This window comes from Bolinopsis microptera, chromosome 3 (assembly GCF_026151205.1).
Source record: "Bolinopsis microptera isolate Bmic1 chromosome 3, MBARI_Bmic_1.0, whole genome shotgun sequence".
NCBI classification, from domain to species: domain Eukaryota; kingdom Metazoa; phylum Ctenophora; class Tentaculata; order Lobata; family Bolinopsidae; genus Bolinopsis; species Bolinopsis microptera.
Window position 1 is genome coordinate 14180160 of NC_087074.1, and position 19439 is coordinate 14199598.

At 41.0% G+C, this 19439-nt stretch overlaps 1 protein-coding gene across 2 annotated transcripts in view; it reads right to left on the minus strand.

The window, feature by feature from the left end:
- LOC134813643 (alanine aminotransferase 2-like) overlaps window positions 1–19439 on the minus strand; it is a 55756-nt gene that overhangs the window by 15040 nt on the left and 21277 nt on the right. Inside the window, exons 2-4 of one of the 2 annotated variants that reach the window (XM_063821527.1) lie at window positions 9069–9203; window positions 8423–8512; window positions 8134–8248 (exon numbers count right to left, since the gene is read on the minus strand). In XM_063821527.1, the coding sequence (XP_063677597.1) occupies window positions 8134–8248; window positions 8423–8512; window positions 9069–9200 (337 nt within the window). In that variant the 5' untranslated portion in view covers window positions 9201–9203. Of the gene's footprint in view, window positions 1–8133; window positions 8249–8422; window positions 8513–9068; window positions 9219–19439 lie in introns of both variants that reach the window. The other variant, XM_063821525.1, reaches the window with a different exon arrangement.

Below are 19439 nucleotides of genomic sequence, written 5' to 3' on the forward strand. Positions count from 1 at the left end.
AGGAATTAATTTAATGCAGTTTGAGGAGTCCTCACTCTCCTCACGTCCGAAAATGGCGTTTCTCTTGTCGCTAACATAATTTATGAACCTCAGACGTATTATATAATATTTTTTTTTTTTTTTTTTTTTTTTTAAGAGAGGCTGGGCATAGAAAGCCCACTAGAGGATAGCATTAAGATGCTTTGCCTACCTCTGGGATGAGGGGGGGTTTATTGGAGACAACAGTGTGAATTGTGGAGGACGGTGGTGGTAATGATCTGAATGGGAATACCGCGCTTTGGTACCAGATGAGTTTATAGATCAGTTAGGCAAGGCTGCAAATGTGATGTGTTAATGCGCTAAGTTACGCCAGTCTGATCCAGTTCTTCTGGTACTATTAAGCGTTTGGTGCGGTTTGTGAAGTTGACGATTGTGGTAATGTGGTGGTTGTCGAATATGTCGTTGACCGAGAGGTAGTAGTCCCGAAAGTATTGACCTCTTAGTTGGGCAATAGCTGGGCACTGTCCAAGAAAGTGTGAGACAGTTTCCTCTCCGTCACCGCACATAGGACAAGCACTGGTGCTAGATTTGCGGATGGTGTGAAGGTGTTTGTTTAAGCCACAGTGGCCCGTGATTAGGTGGACTGCGGTTCTATAGTCTTGTCTATTGTTGATGAGTGACGTGTTTATATTATTGATTATTTTGGTGTGCTTTTGGCCAAGTGTTAGTTTGGTGTGTCTAGGACCATCCGTTAACCAGATATCCTGATTCAGTCTGTGGACTTTGTTGTTGATTTGTCGTTTGATGTAAGATTGAGGGATTGGGCATTTCAAAACGTGTTCGCTGGTCGTGCCAAGCTTGGCCAGCTCATCCGCTTTTTCATTTCCCCACAACCCAATATGGGCTGCGATCCATCGGATCTCTAGAGTGTTGTTCGATCCGAGTGCGTTAAGGGTGTCATAACAGTCTCTAGTAGTTCTGCTCCTCGTTGAAAGCGAGGAAATAGCTTGTATGGAGGAGAGACTATCAGACCATATAATGATGTGTGAATTGGTGTAGGATGAGAGATACTTGCAGGCTTCAATGATTGCAGTAAGCTCCGTCTGGTAGACAGTGCAATAATCAGGGAGCTTGAATGATCTCTCTTCCAGGATGGTGTTGTTGTTGTCAGTCGTGATGATGTACCCAGCCCCACTTCCGGAGTCTGATAGAGACCCGTCTGTGTAGCAGGTGATCGTTTCACTGGTAATGTTGTCGATGGTGTGTTGGAGTGCGGTTCTGTATTCAGTGTTGTTAGTTCCAGGAGTGGTGACGGTGAAGTGCCGTCCCAGCATCATGGTTGGTGCTGTGAGGTCTCTTGTGGCTCTAGGTGGTATGTTGAGATCCTCCATGAATTGTTTGTTGATTGTGGTGTGGTTTTTGATAGTTCCCTTCCTGTGGGCGATAGTTTCAAGAGTGAGGCTGCCGTAGGCTTGAAGCCTTGCTGCTCCCTTCGCTGCTTCGCCCCTCAGGAATAGTATGGTGTCTGGGGTGTCAGTAAGGTGATTCAATGCGAGGAAGGGTGTACTTGGCATGGCACCAGACATCATTCTCAGTGCCAATGCCTGCACACGTTTGAGCTTCCTCGCATTGTAGTCCGTGTCAATTGCCCTGATCCATATACTACAGCAGTAGGACAGAATGGGTCGAATGACCGCTGTGAACATCCATATACAAGTTTTAGGGCTCATACCCCATGTGGGGCCGACAGCTCTTCGACATTGCATGAGGGATGCCGTGGCTTTTTTGGTGATGTTGATGATATGTTCATTGTAATTGAGTTTGCTGTCTAATGTCACACCTAGGAATTTAGCCGACTTCGAGAGACCTATAATGTTGTTGCCAACTTTTATTGGTCTCAAAGTCCACTTAGTATTCCAGGTAAACATTACTATCTGAGTCTTGAGTGCGCTGATAGATAGATCCTTGGTTTGGCACCATTTTTCTATCGTATTGATGGTTTTGCATGTGCGGTTCCAGATGATGTCCAGGTCATTTCCTTCTGCTAGTGAAGCCAGGTCATCTGCGAAGGCTTGCAGGTAACCCGGTATGTCCTTCGCAGTAAAGGAGAGGAGATCGTCGACTACCAGGTTCCATAGAAAAGGAGAAAGGATGCCTCCCTGTGGGCAGCCTCTCCTGATCTGTACCCTTCTCGACTTATCCTTATGACTTAGATTGATAAAGCGATTAGTGACCATGTTGATGATCCATTGCGCTGTAGCTAGGTCCACTTTCGTGGCCCTGACTGCATCAGAAATAGCTTTGAACGAGACGTTGTCGAAGGCGCCCTCTATGTCAAGAAAAACTCCTAGGACATATCCCTTCTTAGCTATTCTGCGCTCAATGGTGTGGGTAACTTTATGAAGAGCCGCTTCTGTTGAGCAGCCCTTCCTAAAGCCGAATTGACGTTTGTTTATGTCATTTGCTATGTTGAGGTCGTGTTGCATGTGCCACAGAATCACTTTCTCCTGTAATTTTAGCATCACAGGTGAGAGAGTGATTGTGCGAAAAGACTTAGCCTTGTTGTAGTCGGTTTTGCCGGGTTTGGGGAGGAAGATTCCGATGGAATCCCTCCACAAAGTAGGGATGTGTTGTGTTTTGTGATTATTTGTCATGATGTTTTGTGTTATATCTTTGATATGGTTCCAGGCTTTCTGGAAGATGATCGGTTTCAGGGTGTCCGGTCCTGCAGCCTTTAAAGGATCGAAAGACATGAGGGCCTTCTCGATTCTTTCAGGGCTGTAGATTTTGTCTAGTAAGTCTGAGGAGATGGGTATTGGGCCGAGGGGCGGGACTGGCGGATCAGTAACACTCTCCCTGAAGTGGGTTTGAGTCATGACCTCCAGTGTCTCCTCTGCGTTTTTGGTGAGTTCTCCGTTGGGTTTATAAATGGCTTCTAGTTTGTTGTTGGTGTCAGTACAGGTTTTCAGAATCTTGCTCATCCTTCCAGATTCTTTGACCGATTCTGTGTCTCTGCAAAAGTTCCGCCACGCATTGCGCTGGGAGTTTGACAGGATCTTGTTGTATTGCTTGTTGCTTTCTCGGAGAGCAAGCCACGAAGCGTCAGTTTTCTTTCTGCGGGCTGTAATGAGTTTGCGTCTTATTCCCCTCTGAGCTTCCTCGACTTCTCGAGTTAGCCAGGGAGGTTTGCGGACCGCACTCGAGATGTAAGTTATAGGACATGCCTCCTCGAAGGCTGTCCTGAGAGCAGAGTTTAAGGTGTTGACCTTTAGGTCGATTTCTTGGGGTGTGATAATGCCGTTACTGTGGAGGTCGTTGTTGTTCTGTAGAATCTCGTCAAATTTCGCCCAGTCAGTGTGCTTGACTAGTCGTATTTGACGTGGTTCTTTTTTGGGGCCGGATGTTATATCAAACATAATATATCTGTGGTCTGAGTTAGAGTAAAGATCGCTAACGTGCCAGTTGCTGATCAGCTCCGCCCCCTTTTGGTTAGTTATGGTGAGATCAATAATGGAATTATGACCGCGTGAGTTGAGAAATGTGGGTGTTGACCCTCTGTTGGAACAGGCGAGCCCTAGTGACGAGAGGAAATCTAGGAGATCCTCCCCCCTACTATTGCACATCCTATTACCCCAGAGAGTGTGTTGGGAGTTGGTGTCAGACCCTATGATAAGCGGTATGTTGTTATCAATAGCATACTTGGCTAAAGGTGTTGTCTCGTGGGATGGAGCAGGGCCATTAATATCCATGTACGAAGCTGCCAGAATTACTTCTGTTGAGCTTAGTTGGATCTTAATGGCTACCTGGTCCGGGGTTGTAAATTGCAGCAGTTCCCAGCTTTTGACGGCTAGGTTTTTGTGTATTACTACGGCGGCACGTGGCCTAATGTCCCCGGCCTTATAATAATACTCAGTTAGGTCCTTGCTTATAGTTGGGATATGGTTCTTGTTGTTTGTGTATGGTTCCGTAGCAAGTATAATAGGATTTTTCCTGCCGTGAGTGTTCACTAGCAGGGTTTTCCAGGCGTTGTACTTGCGTTTGAGGTTGATTTGGGTAACAGAGTAATGTTCAAAATGAGTTTTACCTGTTTTGGCTGTAGTTTTTGAGGTGGTCTTCTTGCCCCTTCCACCTCTGCGTGTCTTATGTCGTTGTATGTTATTGTTGTTTGTGGGGGTGGTATCGGTTGGAATAGTATTGGTGGTGGGGGTGGTGGGGTTTGCATTAGTGTTGGTGTTGGAGACGTGGAGTTCAGCATCAGCAGTTTCCCTCACCGGACCAGTACTAGGACCTTTTGGTTCGGGCACTGTGTCTGGGGGCCGGCCTGAGGCGTACAGCAGCGACCAGCGTTTCTAGTAGGAAACTATGTTCCTTGAGGAAGGTCTCTCCCTCAGGTGAGACCTCCACCCAGATCCGCTGCCGCTGCCTGGACCCAACCGACAAACCCCCGCCTTCCTGTTGCTGAACTTCCACAGTCTCCCAGGTATTGGACACGTGCCTCAGAGAGCTGCATGGTAGACCATGCGCTACGTTCCTCAGCATTAGTCCCCGTACTATAGTATGAGGGTCAAGACCAACATCACTAGGTCCCTTCCCCGATAACTGATTTGGCACGTAAAAGGCGTACCGGCTCCAAACGTCCTGGGAGGTGACTGTCCAGCCTGCCTTTTCAAGGCACGCTGTTACCACCTCCGCAGACGCCAGGTCCGCCAGCTCTAATCGCGATCCACCAGGTATCGGTACTAACGACGTAATTACCAGAGGCTGTGGGACGAGGAAAAGTTGGCGGGCGATGAGATCGCTCGCATCACTACCCTCCCCTTCCTTGACAGCAAGAAGGGTGATCACAGGATCACCCTTCCTGTATATCTCTTCGGGGGTGGGAAGCAATTCCTCCTCATCCTCCCCGTCCTCAAACTCTGGCTGCCGGTCTTGTTGTTGTGTCTGTTGTTGTTGTTGTTGTTGTGGTTGTTGTTGTTGTTGGTGTTGTAGTTGGGGGTTGTCCGAGCTGACAGGAGCACCGTTCTTGCTCTTGTTCTTACCCCTGCCCCTGCCGCCCCTGGACTCTCGACTTATCCTTATGACTTAGATTGATAAAGCGATTAGTGACCATGTTGATGATCCATTGCGCTGTAGCTAGGTCCACTTTCGTGGCCCTGACTGCATCAGAAATAGCTTTGAACGAGACGTTGTCGAAGGCGCCCTCTATGTCAAGAAAAACTCCTAGGACATATCCCTTCTTAGCTATTCTGCGCTCAATGGTGTGGGTAACTTTATGAAGAGCCGCTTCTGTTGAGCAGCCCTTCCTAAAGCCGAATTGACGTTTGTTTATGTCATTTGCTATGTTGAGGTCGTGTTGCATGTGCCACAGAATCACTTTCTCCTGTAATTTTAGCATCACAGGTGAGAGAGTGATTGTGCGAAAAGACTTAGCCTTGTTGTAGTCGGTTTTGCCGGGTTTGGGGAGGAAGATTCCGATGGAATCCCTCCACAAAGTAGGGATGTGTTGTGTTTTGTGATTATTTGTCATGATGTTTTGTGTTATATCTTTGATATGGTTCCAGGCTTTCTGGAAGATGATCGGTTTCAGGGTGTCCGGTCCTGCAGCCTTTAAAGGATCGAAAGACATGAGGGCCTTCTCGATTCTTTCAGGGCTGTAGATTTTGTCTAGTAAGTCTGTGGAGATGGGTATTGGGCCGAGGGGCGGGACTGGCGGATCAGTAACACTCTCCCTGAAGTGGGTTTGAGTCATGACCTCCAGTGTCTCCTCTGCGTTTTTGGTGAGTTCTCCGTTGGGTTTATAAATGGCTTCTAGTTTGTTGTTGGTGTCAGTACAGGTTTTCAGAATCTTGCTCATCCTTCCAGATTCTTTGACCGATTCTGTGTCTCTGCAAAAGTTCCGCCACGCATTGCGCTGGGAGTTTGACAGGATCTTGTTGTATTGCTTGTTGCTTTCTCGGAGAGCAAGCCACGAAGCGTCAGTTTTCTTTCTGCGGGCTGTAATGAGTTTGCTTCTTATTCCCCTCTGAGCTTCCTCGACTTCTCGAGTTAGCCAGGGAGGTTTGCGGACCGCACTCGAGATGTAAGTTATAGGACATGCCTCCTCGAAGGCTGTCCTGAGAGCAGAGTTTAAGGTGTTGACCTTTAGGTCGATTTCTTGGGGTGTGATAATGCCGTTACTGTGGAGGTCGTTGTTGTTCTGTAGAATCTCGTCAAATTTCGCCCAGTCAGTGTGCTTGACTAGTCGTATTTGACGTGGTTCTTTTTTGGGGCCGGATGTTATATCAAACATAATATATCTGTGGTCTGAGTTAGAGTAAAGATCGCTAACGTGCCAGTTGCTGATCAGCTCCGCCCCCTTTTGGTTAGTTATGGTGAGATCAATAATGGAATTATGACCGCGTGAGTTGAGAAATGTGGGTGTTGACCCTCTGTTGGAACAGGCGAGCCCTAGTGACGAGAGGAAATCTAGGAGATCCTCCCCCCTACTATTGCACATCCTATTACCCCAGAGAGTGTGTTGGGAGTTGGTGTCAGACCCTATGATAAGCGGTATGTTGTTATCAATAGCATACTTGGCTAAAGGTGTTGTCTCGTGGGATGGAGCAGGGCCATTAATATCCATGTACGAAGCTGCCAGAATTACTTCTGTTGAGCTTAGTTGGATCTTAATGGCTACCTGGTCCGGGGTTGTAAATTGCAGCAGTTCCCAGCTTTTGACGGTTAGGTTTTTGTGTATTACTACGGCGGCACGTGGCCTAATGTCCCCGGCCTTATAATAATACTCAGTTAGGTCCTTGCTTATAGTTGGGATATGGTTCTTGTTGTTTGTGTATGGTTCCGTAGCAAGTATAATAGGATTTTTCCTGCCGTGAGTGTTCACTAGCAGGGTTTTCCAGGCGTTGTACTTGCGTTTGAGGTTGATTTGGGTAACAGAGTAATGTTCAAAATGAGTTTTACCTGTTTTGGCTGTAGTTTTTGAGGTGGTCTTCTTGCCCCTTCCACCTCTGCGTGTCTTATGTCGTTGTATGTTATTGTTGTTTGTGGGGGTGGTATCGGTTGGAATAGTATTGGTGGTGGGGGTGGTGGGGTTTGCATTAGTGTTGGTGTTGGAGACGTGGAGTTCAGCATCAGCAGTTTCCCTCACCGGACCAGTACTAGGACCTTTTGGTTCGGGCACTGTGTCTGGGGGCCGGCCTGAGGCGTACAGCAGCGACCAGCGTTTCTAGTAGGAAACTATGTTCCTTGAGGAAGGTCTCTCCCTCAGGTGAGACCTCCACCCAGATCCGCTGCCGCTGCCTGGACCCAACCGACAAACCCCCGCCTTCCTGTTGCTGAACTTCCACAGTCTCCCAGGTATTGGACACGTGCCTCAGAGAGCTGCATGGTAGACCATGCGCTACGTTCCTCAGCATTAGTCCCCGTACTATAGTATGAGGGTCAAGACCAACATCACTAGGTCCCTTCCCCGATAACTGATTTGGCACGTAAAAGGCGTACCGGCTCCAAACGTCCTGGGAGGTGACTGTCCAGCCTGCCTTTTCAAGGCACGCTGTTACCACCTCCGCAGACGCCAGGTCCGCCAGCTCTAATCGCGATCCACCAGGTATCGGTACTAACGACGTAATTACCAGAGGCTGTGGGACGAGGAAAAGTTGGCGGGCGATGAGATCGCTCGCATCACTACCCTCCCCTTCCTTGACAGCAAGAAGGGTGATCACAGGATCACCCTTCCTGTATATCTCTTCGGGGGTGGGAAGCAATTCCTCCTCATCCTCCCCGTCCTCAAACTCTGGCTGCCGGTCTTGTTGTTGTGTCTGTTGTTGTTGTTGTTGTTGTGGTTGTTGTTGTTGTTGGTGTTGTAGTTGGGGGTTGTCCGAGCTGACAGGAGCACCGTTCTTGCTCTTGTTCTTACCCCTGCCCCTGCCGCCCCTGGACCTCCTGTTGCTGTTCGAACGCGTAACCGTTGGGTTTGGTCCCCCTCTCTCGACAAGCCCATTGGATTTTACTCCGTCGGGGGCAGTCTTGGTCGGGTTTCCGGGCCCAGCCGTGTTAGCGCTCGGTGAGAGAGCGGAGTTGTCCCCAGTTGAAGCTGAGGGCAAGATTATATAATATATTACATATCATAATATTATATGCATTGTTATTTAAACTCACCCATACTTTGACCTCCAACATTCTCAAGAATTTCAGTAGCTCTTTGTATAGCATCATTAGTAAAACAAGAGGGAGCTGTTTTCATAAGATTAGGAGATACAGATAGTGATATGACCTGAAGAGAAGGGTATGAAACAATAACAAATAACCTTCCTATAAAATAACAGTTCCTTCCTTAAGATCTATCGGTATCACAGGATTCATTTCCAGACCTAATCAATATCCTGACTAATATTAAACCTTGTACTGAAAATTATAATACACTTATTGTAATACACTTATATCATACCTCTCTAACGAAAGATATAGGTTTCTGTCCCATGGCATGGGCATCTCCAATGTTAGCTCTAATCACTTGCTCGAATGGCATACTCTTACCCTGAGTTGTTTGTTAATTTGTTAATCTTGCTACTTTTACGTGGGCAACAACTTATTGTGCACTTCCTGAAAACTGAAATTTAAGAAGTTAAATGATGCTACCAGCAAGTACATTATTTTTATATATTATTGTATTATATTTTAAAACAAAATTAATTCGAAAAAATGAGCTATTTCGGCAATCATTTGACTATTGTCTTCAGCTAATCAAAATATTTAACATTAATACTATTCTGCAATACTCTGTAATAGTATGTAATAGTATGTAGTATTATGTAATATTATGCAATATAAACAACATATTCAAGATCATGTACTGCACCAGCTGCTCTGCTTCATTACATTACATTCGAGCGAAGCTGACATTAAAATTAAAATCGTATAAACTCTAACCAGGTGAGTTAACAGAAAAATTGATGGGGGCCGGGGGGTTGACAGGAGGGGGGGGGGATGACAGAGGGGGGATAGAGGGGGGGTGTGACAGAGGGGGGATGACAGGGGGATGATGGGGGGGGGGGGGGGTGACAGAGGGGGTGACAGAGGGAGGGGTTACCTACCGACTTGAGTTCCTTCTCTAGTTGAGCTGCTCTGATGACGATAGGACCCCTTACCGCGTACTGCATCTCCTTCACACACGGGTTCATGTTGCTAAGGTTGAGCATGCTGGCTGCTTTCCTTACTGCTGCCATACACTGGTGTATTCAATACTAGATTATACTGATTAATGTTAGAATTATGGAGGAGCACTATACAACCATAATAAAGAGACATAAATCTTAAATATTTGTAATGAAGAATTTCAGCCTTACGAACTTTCAGCGTTTTTCCGTACAAAGGTGTCACCAAGAACTTCCAAATAATAACTTTAAAACATAATCTGAAGCATGTTTTTAATATAAAAAGAAAACCGCTTTCGAGTTAATATGTTAATATATGGAAAATATATTTCAATTATTGACAACAGAATTCCAATAACATACAATAATATGTAACTTAAAACTTATAAAAATTAATTAAGCAATTTAAAAAATATTGTATTTGATAAATAATTAATGTTGGTGGTGAAATATTTATCATATATTTTTTTCACATAGTGCGATGATATTTTGTAGACATGTGTGATGATGTGATGTCATAAATTTTACATTACTTTTACTTTAGCTCAGCTAATGTATCCAATATATTAAATAGGTAATTTAGGTATGTAATATTTCAATAATAGAGAAAAATCATGCAATACTCTGATATTGGTCTGCAAAATAGCACCAAAGGTTCAAGGATAAGCTATTATTATGATCTTACCAGGACCCTGACCAGTATTTGTCACAAATTCCTATCAATATTAGGCATTTTTGTGTTTCTTTTTATGTGAACCTTTAAATTGTTTTTGTACACTGTATCAAATGTGCAATATTGGCATCTCAGTCGCTCCTTGTTCAAAGTATGAGAACTCTTGATGTGCTCATTAAGAATAAATTTAGCAGCGGCTTGATATAAACAGTGCAAGTGGGGGCATCTAAATGGCTTATCATCGCAATGTTTAAGAAGCACATGATGTCTCAAGCCTTTCATAAATCTACATCTGTAGTCACACAGCCCACATGATAAAGGCAGTTCTCCTGTATGAATCGTTTCATGGGACTTGAAGATATTTTTTGTGTCGGTCTTGTATGAACATGATAGGTCACAACTAAATTTCCAGATCCTATTTGTGGCATGACATTTCACGTGCTCCATCAAGCATTCCTGAAAGTTTGCAGCATAATTGCAATGTGAACATTTGAAGGGACGTGTGTTGGTATGTTTCCGTTGATGATTGATTACCCGGTATCTTTTGTTTGATGCATAGTAACATTCAGTGCATTTGAAAAGGGATTCATCGCTTAGTGTTTGTTTCGATTTCTCACTCTCAAAAATATCGGTATCTAAACCTATACAATGCTCTTTTTCATTCGGGAACAGTTCAGTAGTTCTTATCTCTCTAATAGAGTGAGGAGCAACATCGTTTTTCTTCTTTCTTTGGTAGACTTGTTTACTCTGTTTTGTGATAGACTTATAGTCATCTTCTGAGGACATTACAACTGTATAACAGTGAACCTGAGGAATCTGAAGAAAGTGATGAATGAAGTGTGAAATGAATGATGAACATCATAATAGTACTTTTATCATGACAAATTTAAATAATGCCTTTATTACAGGTATTTGTTACTGCATGAAATATAAGTGATCAGTTTGGCAGGGATGATATGTATATTGAGTGATACAAAAGTTGAAAATGGATTAAACTGAAATGGTACAGTATTGATAAAGAAAACACTTTGCATCATAACAATATAATTAACTTTCTAAATGTTTCAGGCCCAGTGCTTAAAAAACAGTCCATTTTTGCAATAAAGAAATAACATCATTACGTATTATATTGCATGATCAGTTTGTAGGATATGCTACAATATGCTGATCAAAAGTTGGGTATTACTTTCCAAACATTTCAGTGATGAGTTGAAGTGTGAATGAAATAGAGCTGGCCTGACTTCTACATTCAAATGGCCACGAGCTTCACAGGCATAATGGGTCAGATGCTTGTAGACAGTAAATGTTTCGTATTCTCTGGTAGTTTTATATATTTGTCACGTTTTGTTTTTCTTGTTCAAGATTTGTATTATCTGAGTGTAGCCGCTTCACATGATTCCTGAGACTTTTCTTGTATTTGGTGGCAAATTCACAATACTGACACTTAAACGGCTTTTCTTCTGAGTGAACTACATCATGATTCTTTAACTCATAGAACCAAGCAGTTCTAAATCTACATTTTGAGCACTTGAATGGTTTTTCATTGCCATGTACTTCAGACATATGAATCTTAAGCCTTTGATTGTATCGACACTTATAGTCACATAACACACATGAAATTGGCAATTCTCTTGTATGAATCTGTGTGTGCCGTTGCAAGACTTGCATTCGGTTTGTCTTATATGGACATGTGTCACATTTTAGCGTTTTATAGATGTCTGGAAAATGGGTGACCTTCACATGATTAGTTAAATTTATTTTTTTAGTTCCTGAATAAGTGCAGTGAGGGCAATTAAAGTATTTTGTAGTTGTGCAAAAAGAGCATTTCGAGCATTTAAATGGTTTCTCGACCTCATAGTCAAAAACATCAAAAGCAGATGGTTTTTCTTTTAGTAGTTTTTCTATTTCATCTTTGAGGAGGCCATGTTTCCGTAAATGCCTTTGAAAGCTATCTGAACGGTCGATCTTGTATGGACATTGGTCGCATTTGAAGTTTTTCTCTCTTGTTGGAAAATGAACATTATAAGTGTGTTTCCATAACAACCCACCAGTTGTTGTTCTAAAAGAGCACTCTTTGCATTTGTGTGGTTTTTCAGCATCTCTTTCCATCATCTCTTCCATGTTTTTGTGGTTTACCATGTGGACTTTAAGCTCTACTTTTGAATGACATTTAAAACTACAGATATCACATGAACGTGACTGATTATGTTGGCACCTATTGAAATGTTTTCTTATTGCTGATTTTGGACCACAAATTATAAATGAGCAGAGCCTACATTTGTGAAGCTTTTTAAAGGAATGTTCATATTTCATGTGCTTCAATAGTGTAGCTTCATCTTGATAAAAAAGGTTGCACTTTTGACAATAATATGAGGTATCTTGAATGTTTGATTGCATTTGAATATCAAGCAAAGGTTTTCTCATCAATGTGGTGCAATGAGGAGAGGGGTATTCTTGCTCCTCTTCAGAGTTACTCTCCTCGCTTCCAACACTTTCTGATGCTTCAGCTTGGAATTCTTCATCACAGTACATATTATCATCATCAGACCCAGGAGAATAAACGCTTGCTAGTGATTCCACATCACTGCTGGTACCTTCTATTAGTCCTGTTGTACCATCATGATTGTTGACTTTACTTATACTACCAACGGTATCTATGTTGCTGGTCTTAAAAATGACTTTACTTGGTGACAATGTTTCAACAGAATTGTCAACAATCTTTGATTCTTCTTCATTGGTGTTTGCTACTGATGGCACAGAATTGACATTGTTGAGAGACTTATTCTCTGATTCAAATGCCAGATCACTAGTGTGTAGGAAATTTGGACTTATTTCCTCCCCATATAACAAAGAATCAACATTTTTACTTAACGGAAGGTTTCTTTTTTTTCTTTTGTAGACGTTCCTAAACTTTTTAGCTATTACAGGTTGCTTATCAGCAATGCTCTTCATTTCCGGGAGAATGTTACTAGGCTTAGAGTTGAACACCCCATTATCTTCAGAACTCTGAAATGTATTTAACTCTGATACCTGTGACAAGGTTTCCTTATCTTGAAGCTGCATCAAATGCAAGGACTGGCAATCTTGATTTGTTTCAATCTGAACAGCAGAAGGTTCGAAGTAATGCTGTTTTACATGATCTAAAAATTCAGTTTCAGTAAGAAAGCTTTCATCACACTTAGAGCATTGAAATCTGATTGATGTATCACAATTTGACTTTTCTTCATATTCAAACTTTACTTCTTCTTCGGACTTTAATTTAGGTGTGTTGCAGATTGAATGTCCAGCAAAATACGCAGGAGTCGCTACTATTGCCATTGCATTTAAGCAGTCAGTGAAATTATTACTACAGGAAGAATCTTCCGGTGATGATCTAAACGATTTTTCAAGATTCTCTTTGTTCAATTCAAACCACTGACGTTGTTGATGATCAAAAAAGAGATCTTCTGAAGAAAAGTGCTCTGAGCAAATAGAACAAATAACCCCAACCTTCTCAGATCACAAAGACCATCAATTTCTACTGATTCGACTTCAGCTTTGATAAGTTGCAGTGAATTAGATTCCTCAGTCTTCATCTTTGCAACAGTTCGAAAGAAATCACTTCTTTACTCAAACTGATCTTGCTACCACATGATAATATATCTGAAAGGTTTGAAATCAGAAAATTAAACACATGATGATCATAATTTATTGAGTGAACCAAATCAGAAAAGAAATTTATCAAATGTATTTATCAAATAACGGAGTAGTTCGCTGTTTATTAGTCTCATGATTGAAATACTGATAGTTGGATGCCGGATATTATCCAACTATCAGTAACTGTATTTATGTTATTCTAATAAAACAGAAGAGAAATTTTAGGATTTCAGATCTTTACATAAGTATAATTTTCAAATACCTAAGTATAAGATGAAAATGTTGTCTCTATTTGATTCCTCATACATATTACGGTTTAGGTATTATAACATGGCACATTATAGGATTGAATTAATATTGTTATTAAAATGCTCATAGTAGCCATATATTTTAGATTTTCATCATCATCATCCTCCTCATCAGTGGCATAATGTTGCCTGTTGTCGCCCCCCCCCCCCCCCCGCCGAAAAAGCGCCCATTCCCCTTTTGATGCCCCTCTCTAAAATTGAAAAAATTAGGTGATTTTAGAGGATACGCCGGTAAAGTCTCTAAAAAAGGGTGTACGAAACGAAACGAAACGAAACACAATATTTACTACCCCGCTCGTATGCGACAAAGATATTGCATAAAATATACCTAAATAATTTACACAATACGGTGCCCATGTCTGAGCGGCTCTCCACAAAAACTTTCTCTCCTCCTCAGAGCAGAAAGTTTTTAAAAAATCTATAAACTGGGATCTCATAAAAATTTAAGAGCCAATGTACTTTATATGACAATAAAAGATAACAAATTGTGTCACACCTAAGGTTTATAAACTACCAAGACGTGCGCCGAGTTAGACTCGTTGACGGTCTTATATAATTAGAACAAAAAATTTACGAGTATCACCCGTTAAGTCACACACAAGAAAAACTTCATGATTATGCATCGTTCACTATAATATCTTGTCCTCACAACAAATAATACCACTTCTGATATAATATCGTCTCTTCAAATCCTTCTTTGCCTTTTCTTTCATCTCCAAAACGAGCAGATGATTATTATTATTAAATCTAGAATAGCTAATAATTTAATAAATTATTAACAGGCCCCTTAACGTGGGCAATAATATACGCTTTATAAATTATATAAACAAATTGAAGTCTATTTTCAAATGTTGTTAAGTGTCTCTTTAGATCTGTTTTGGTCTTTCGTGGGAGTTCCCACATTTGTTGGTTGAGAATGCTCAACATAACATACATGATGCTTGACTGCTTTATTGACCCGGACAGGCACCGGGGGCAGACATCCCAACACCAGTGCGTTGGGACATAGTGTTGGTCTGCTTCAGGACGTGTTAGATCCTAGAGAAGCCGCCATCCCCTCTACTGCTTTAGCTCAGCGGCAGCATGAGCCCTGGTTTCCTGCCACATTGGTACCTCTGAAAGTACAGAAAAGTGGTGGATTTCGGGGTCCAGGATACTCCCTCTTTGTTCTTTATGGTGGTAATAAACGAGCAGATGATGTCTGGCTTGCTCCTCAGGTGACCAATCTGGTGAAATGAACACAGTTTTGTGGTGCTCACTCAGTTTCAGGTTTTTCGATTTTGATAAAATCTGATGTACAGTATTCGAATTTGATAACAAAATTTTGACAGGTCTGGTCTTGTCAGCTGATTTCCTTCCAATCCTTACAGCTTCGAAGTGTGGTTTCACTTCAATCTGTTCAAACAGTTTGTCTACTTTGTCTGATACTCTTCATCTGTCTCCTTTAAACCAAAAATGAGAACATTCCTGCTGCGATCCTCTTCTGACACAGCGTTCTGCACAACTTTTTTCAGGCTCTCCTACGTTATTGTAGTGTTCGGCGAGGCTTTTAACACAGCTTGACTGTATAACTTGATCTCAGTTTGAACAGTGTCCTGAACAGCAGATTTTACGGTGGTCTGAACAGATTCCAACTGATTGGCTTTGGCTTCGAGAAGTTCTCTCTGCAGTTTGATAACCAACTCTTGTGATCGGATGAGAAAACTCTTCAATTCCTCAACATCTTTTATTGCAGTCAGAGTTTCTCCGACGACAGAATTCAACTGCTTGTACATATTATACATCAAATTTGATAAAACCTTCTTGACTGGCTTTTCAAACTTTTCAACTGAAAACCTTATTTTATTTTCACAGTTCGTGGCTTCTGCAACATTCGAAATTAAAGCGTCGAAATCCTCATTCGCTTTGTTGAAAAATGTAGAGTGTCCTGATAAACGCTGCAGTAAATTTGTGTCCTCCATCATGTACTTTACTTGTATTACAAGGCTACACAGTGGTCGCAGTGCAATTAAACGATTTTACTGATAAAAGAGCAACTGTTATCAACACACAAGCTAAAAGATTATACATAACAACTAAAAAAGGGTGTATCTAGAGCAAAACGTGCAGTTTTGCTAGTACTTTAGTTAAGTTTTCGAAATTGTCCAACATTCAAACGACGATTTGGCTCCCCCCTAAGACGGCGCCCCCCGCACAGCGGGGTCAGCGGGGCCCTTCGTTACACCACTGCTCCTCATCAAGGGCTTTTAATCAACGAGGCTTAATCATACTGTAGTTTTTGAAAGGTTTGAGATGGTATCTTTTGCCTGCCTTTACACTTTCAACTTTAATTTTAAACATTCACAGACGCAATAAAACAAGAAATTTTGCTTAAATTCCAACTTTTCAGTTTATGAGATGTACTTTCAAATTTTATGCATGCATAATAAGTGTACTGCTTCTCGGCCTAGCCATTATCTTAGACTTCTAGGTGTACAATACTTTTCACGATTTCAAATCTTAATCTTATCCAATCTTCATATAGCCATGTGTCTACTCGTACTGCGTGACGCGCTTGTTTCGCGCGCTACTGCAAGCGAGAGGGCTCTGGTTAGAGCAATATCCAATCTAAGACTAGTATTTGATGTCTTACATTTTATAAAAAGCACCTGTTGCATAAAAATTATAATATTACTTCAATGAATACAAAATCTCCCACACCAGAGGTCTTCACAATACGGTAAAATCCAAACTTAATTGGCCCCATCTAGGGTAAAATAATTGGACTACAGGGAATATATACAAATGCTTACCTGGGGACCCCAGGATATTATGTCCATAAACGTTTTATTCTTCCGAATAGAGATTTGGCGGAATGAAAGGCTGAGCACCGCCCATACCAGTAAATACAGATCCGCGGATAGTTCTATATATTAAATATGAAATACAATTGGTCCAATTTAGTGTTTAGGACAAAATGATCGGATAATTAATTTACAATTTGCAAGGAAGATATAAAGATCTCACGGTTAGGTCTAAATCTAATTAGTGATTGACCCCACATAACTTACCTGGGGACCTCAGGCTATTATGTTCATAAACATATAGAATAGAGATTCGGCGGAATGACAGGCTGAGCGCGGCCCAGTAACACATAACGGGTACAGTGATACTCGTACGACGTACATGACAAGTCAATCAAGCTTACTGAATACAGAAAGAAGCGAGCAAGCTAGGTAAGTGATACCGTAATATTTGTTTCAAGTTCAACTTGGCGGGCGTTTTGATAGGTTTTAAACCTTTAAAGCCCAAACACCCAAGCACTTGTAATAAAACAAAAGTTAATAAAACAAAAGTTAAATTTATTACCAATTATTCAATCAATACATATCATAAATTCTAATATTGGAAACACAATGCAAAATGGATGTCTTAAACTATAATTTTGTTGTGACTAATAATCTATTGACTTTCAAAGTTGAATTTTAGTTAAGTATGAAATGCCACCACATCATAGTTAGGGTAAAATGTAATTTTTAAATTTTAAAATTGAGAAGATTGCTCTATGGCTTACAATTTAAAATTCTAGCAAACGATATCTTATTTTTAAATAGTTGGTTACAGTTTATGACAGTACTGGCATGACTAGTTTAATTGTGGCTGGTAAAAGGACCCAGTTGCCTGTAAGGGCTTTACCGAACCCCTGGGGACCACAATGTGATAAGATCAGGCCAGATGTTTCTATGTAGAGCAATTTATTTATTTCGGAGCTATGGTTATATGATATTGCTGGTGGTCATGTTTAAAGGTCAGTTTATCCTTGTGTGTTAATTATCCATCCAGATGCTTGGTGATGTGCGTAAATCATGCCCTTCTACGATATATAATGTTTAACGATAAATTTGTTTTTACCACAGAAACTGTGGCACTAATGTCAATTAACAATATTTACATTCATTGATATTTAAAGCGTGTTTTTCCCCAGCACTACTACACAACAAAAACCTGTCGGCCCACCGAGGAAACACGGTCGCAGAAGAAAGAGCCCAATTGTGCTCTTCTATTCTGTGATCGTGTGTATCTACTATAAACTAGCTAAATGAACTAAGAAAATTTAATGGAATCATTACAGTCGTTTGATAAGTTCACGTGTCAAAGTAATGTTCATGGTGATCAAATTTTTGGATCCCCGGTGGGCAAACACTCGTCCCAAAGGTTAAGGCATACCTGTCGATGTTTCACCATACGAAGTAAGGCGATTTGAACATATACTCAGCTTACAACTCAACCCATGGGACGAGACGTCGTGAGCCTCAAAATTCTCCAAAATATATAGCACATACCTAGTTAGCAAACACTAAACACAACATACATAGGATACCAAATAATGTATAATGCCATTACTACATTCGCGTTCGAAAGAAAATATATCTGCTATCTAATTTAAAAAATTGAAGAATAAACCTGAAGAAAGGAGAAGGAGAGAGGGGTTTGGGAGAGGCAGAGTAGGAAAACAACAGGATCCTGTGCCGCAGGATTTTAAAATTTGTTGTATGATGATTCGTTTTGTTTCGTCTCTTAGATTAATATAGGTCTGATACCCTTGTCATGGTTCTTTGCAATAACACCGTGGTTTACTCATATGATTAAGTTTACTTAATTAACCTATTTCAATGATAATTCATTTGCATCAAAGTTGTAACTGCACCATAGTTGTCTGTCATATTTAGATTGTAGTTCTAACAAAGCTTTCTTAATATTATTCTTGAATATACTGATAGGAGTGGAGAAGTCTATTTCACTCGTTGACTTACGGCAGTGATTCCAAATACTGGTTGATTGGTAGATGAATAGTGAGGATGGAGTGGGTGGGATGAAGTAGTTGTCTCGTCTTGGTGACCTGTTGAATAAAGAGAACATTGAGACTGGTGATTGGAACTTATTAATTTTAAACATTTCCAGTAAACAGTGCAACTTGTGAAGATTGTGGACAGTCAGGAAGTTATACTCGTTACAGATTGGTTTACTGTGTTCTAGTTCAAAGAAATCTTTGCCTAACATCTGCTTGATAACTTTACCGGTCTTATCCCTAGTGATAGGCCTTACTCTGGCACATGTTTTGAACTTATTGAAGTACGCATCATTATCACCAAAGAGAATTCTTATGCATTTCTTTTGTGTTTTAAATATGGCTTCTAGTTTATTATTTGATACACCTCCCCAAACAGATATTCCATAACATAGGTGTGATTCAAAAAGGGTGTGGTACAGGTCCTTATATAGTTTTTTAGGTACACAGCGTCTAATTCCACATAGTCTACCAATCTCACATTTCAATTTACGATTTAACGCTCTTAAGTGAGCATCCCAGTTCAGTTTTTGGTCAATAATGACTCCAAGAAACTTAGTTTCCTCTACCTTTTTAATTATTATATTATTCAGTGTCAGTTCTAATTCATTGGTGTTTGATTCTGGTTCATTTCTACAGTTCGGTTTAAAGTGGATATAACAACATTTCTTTGTGTTGATATGCAGCAAGTTACTCTTCATATACTGATGAACAAGTTTAAGAATTTTGTTAGCTTTGCAGTAAAGTGTTTTTATACATTTATCTACAACAAATATGTTGGTGTCATCGGCAAAAAGTATAAACTTGCCTAGGTCTGATACTCTATATATTTCATTGATGTAGATAATGAAAAGCAAGGGACCTAA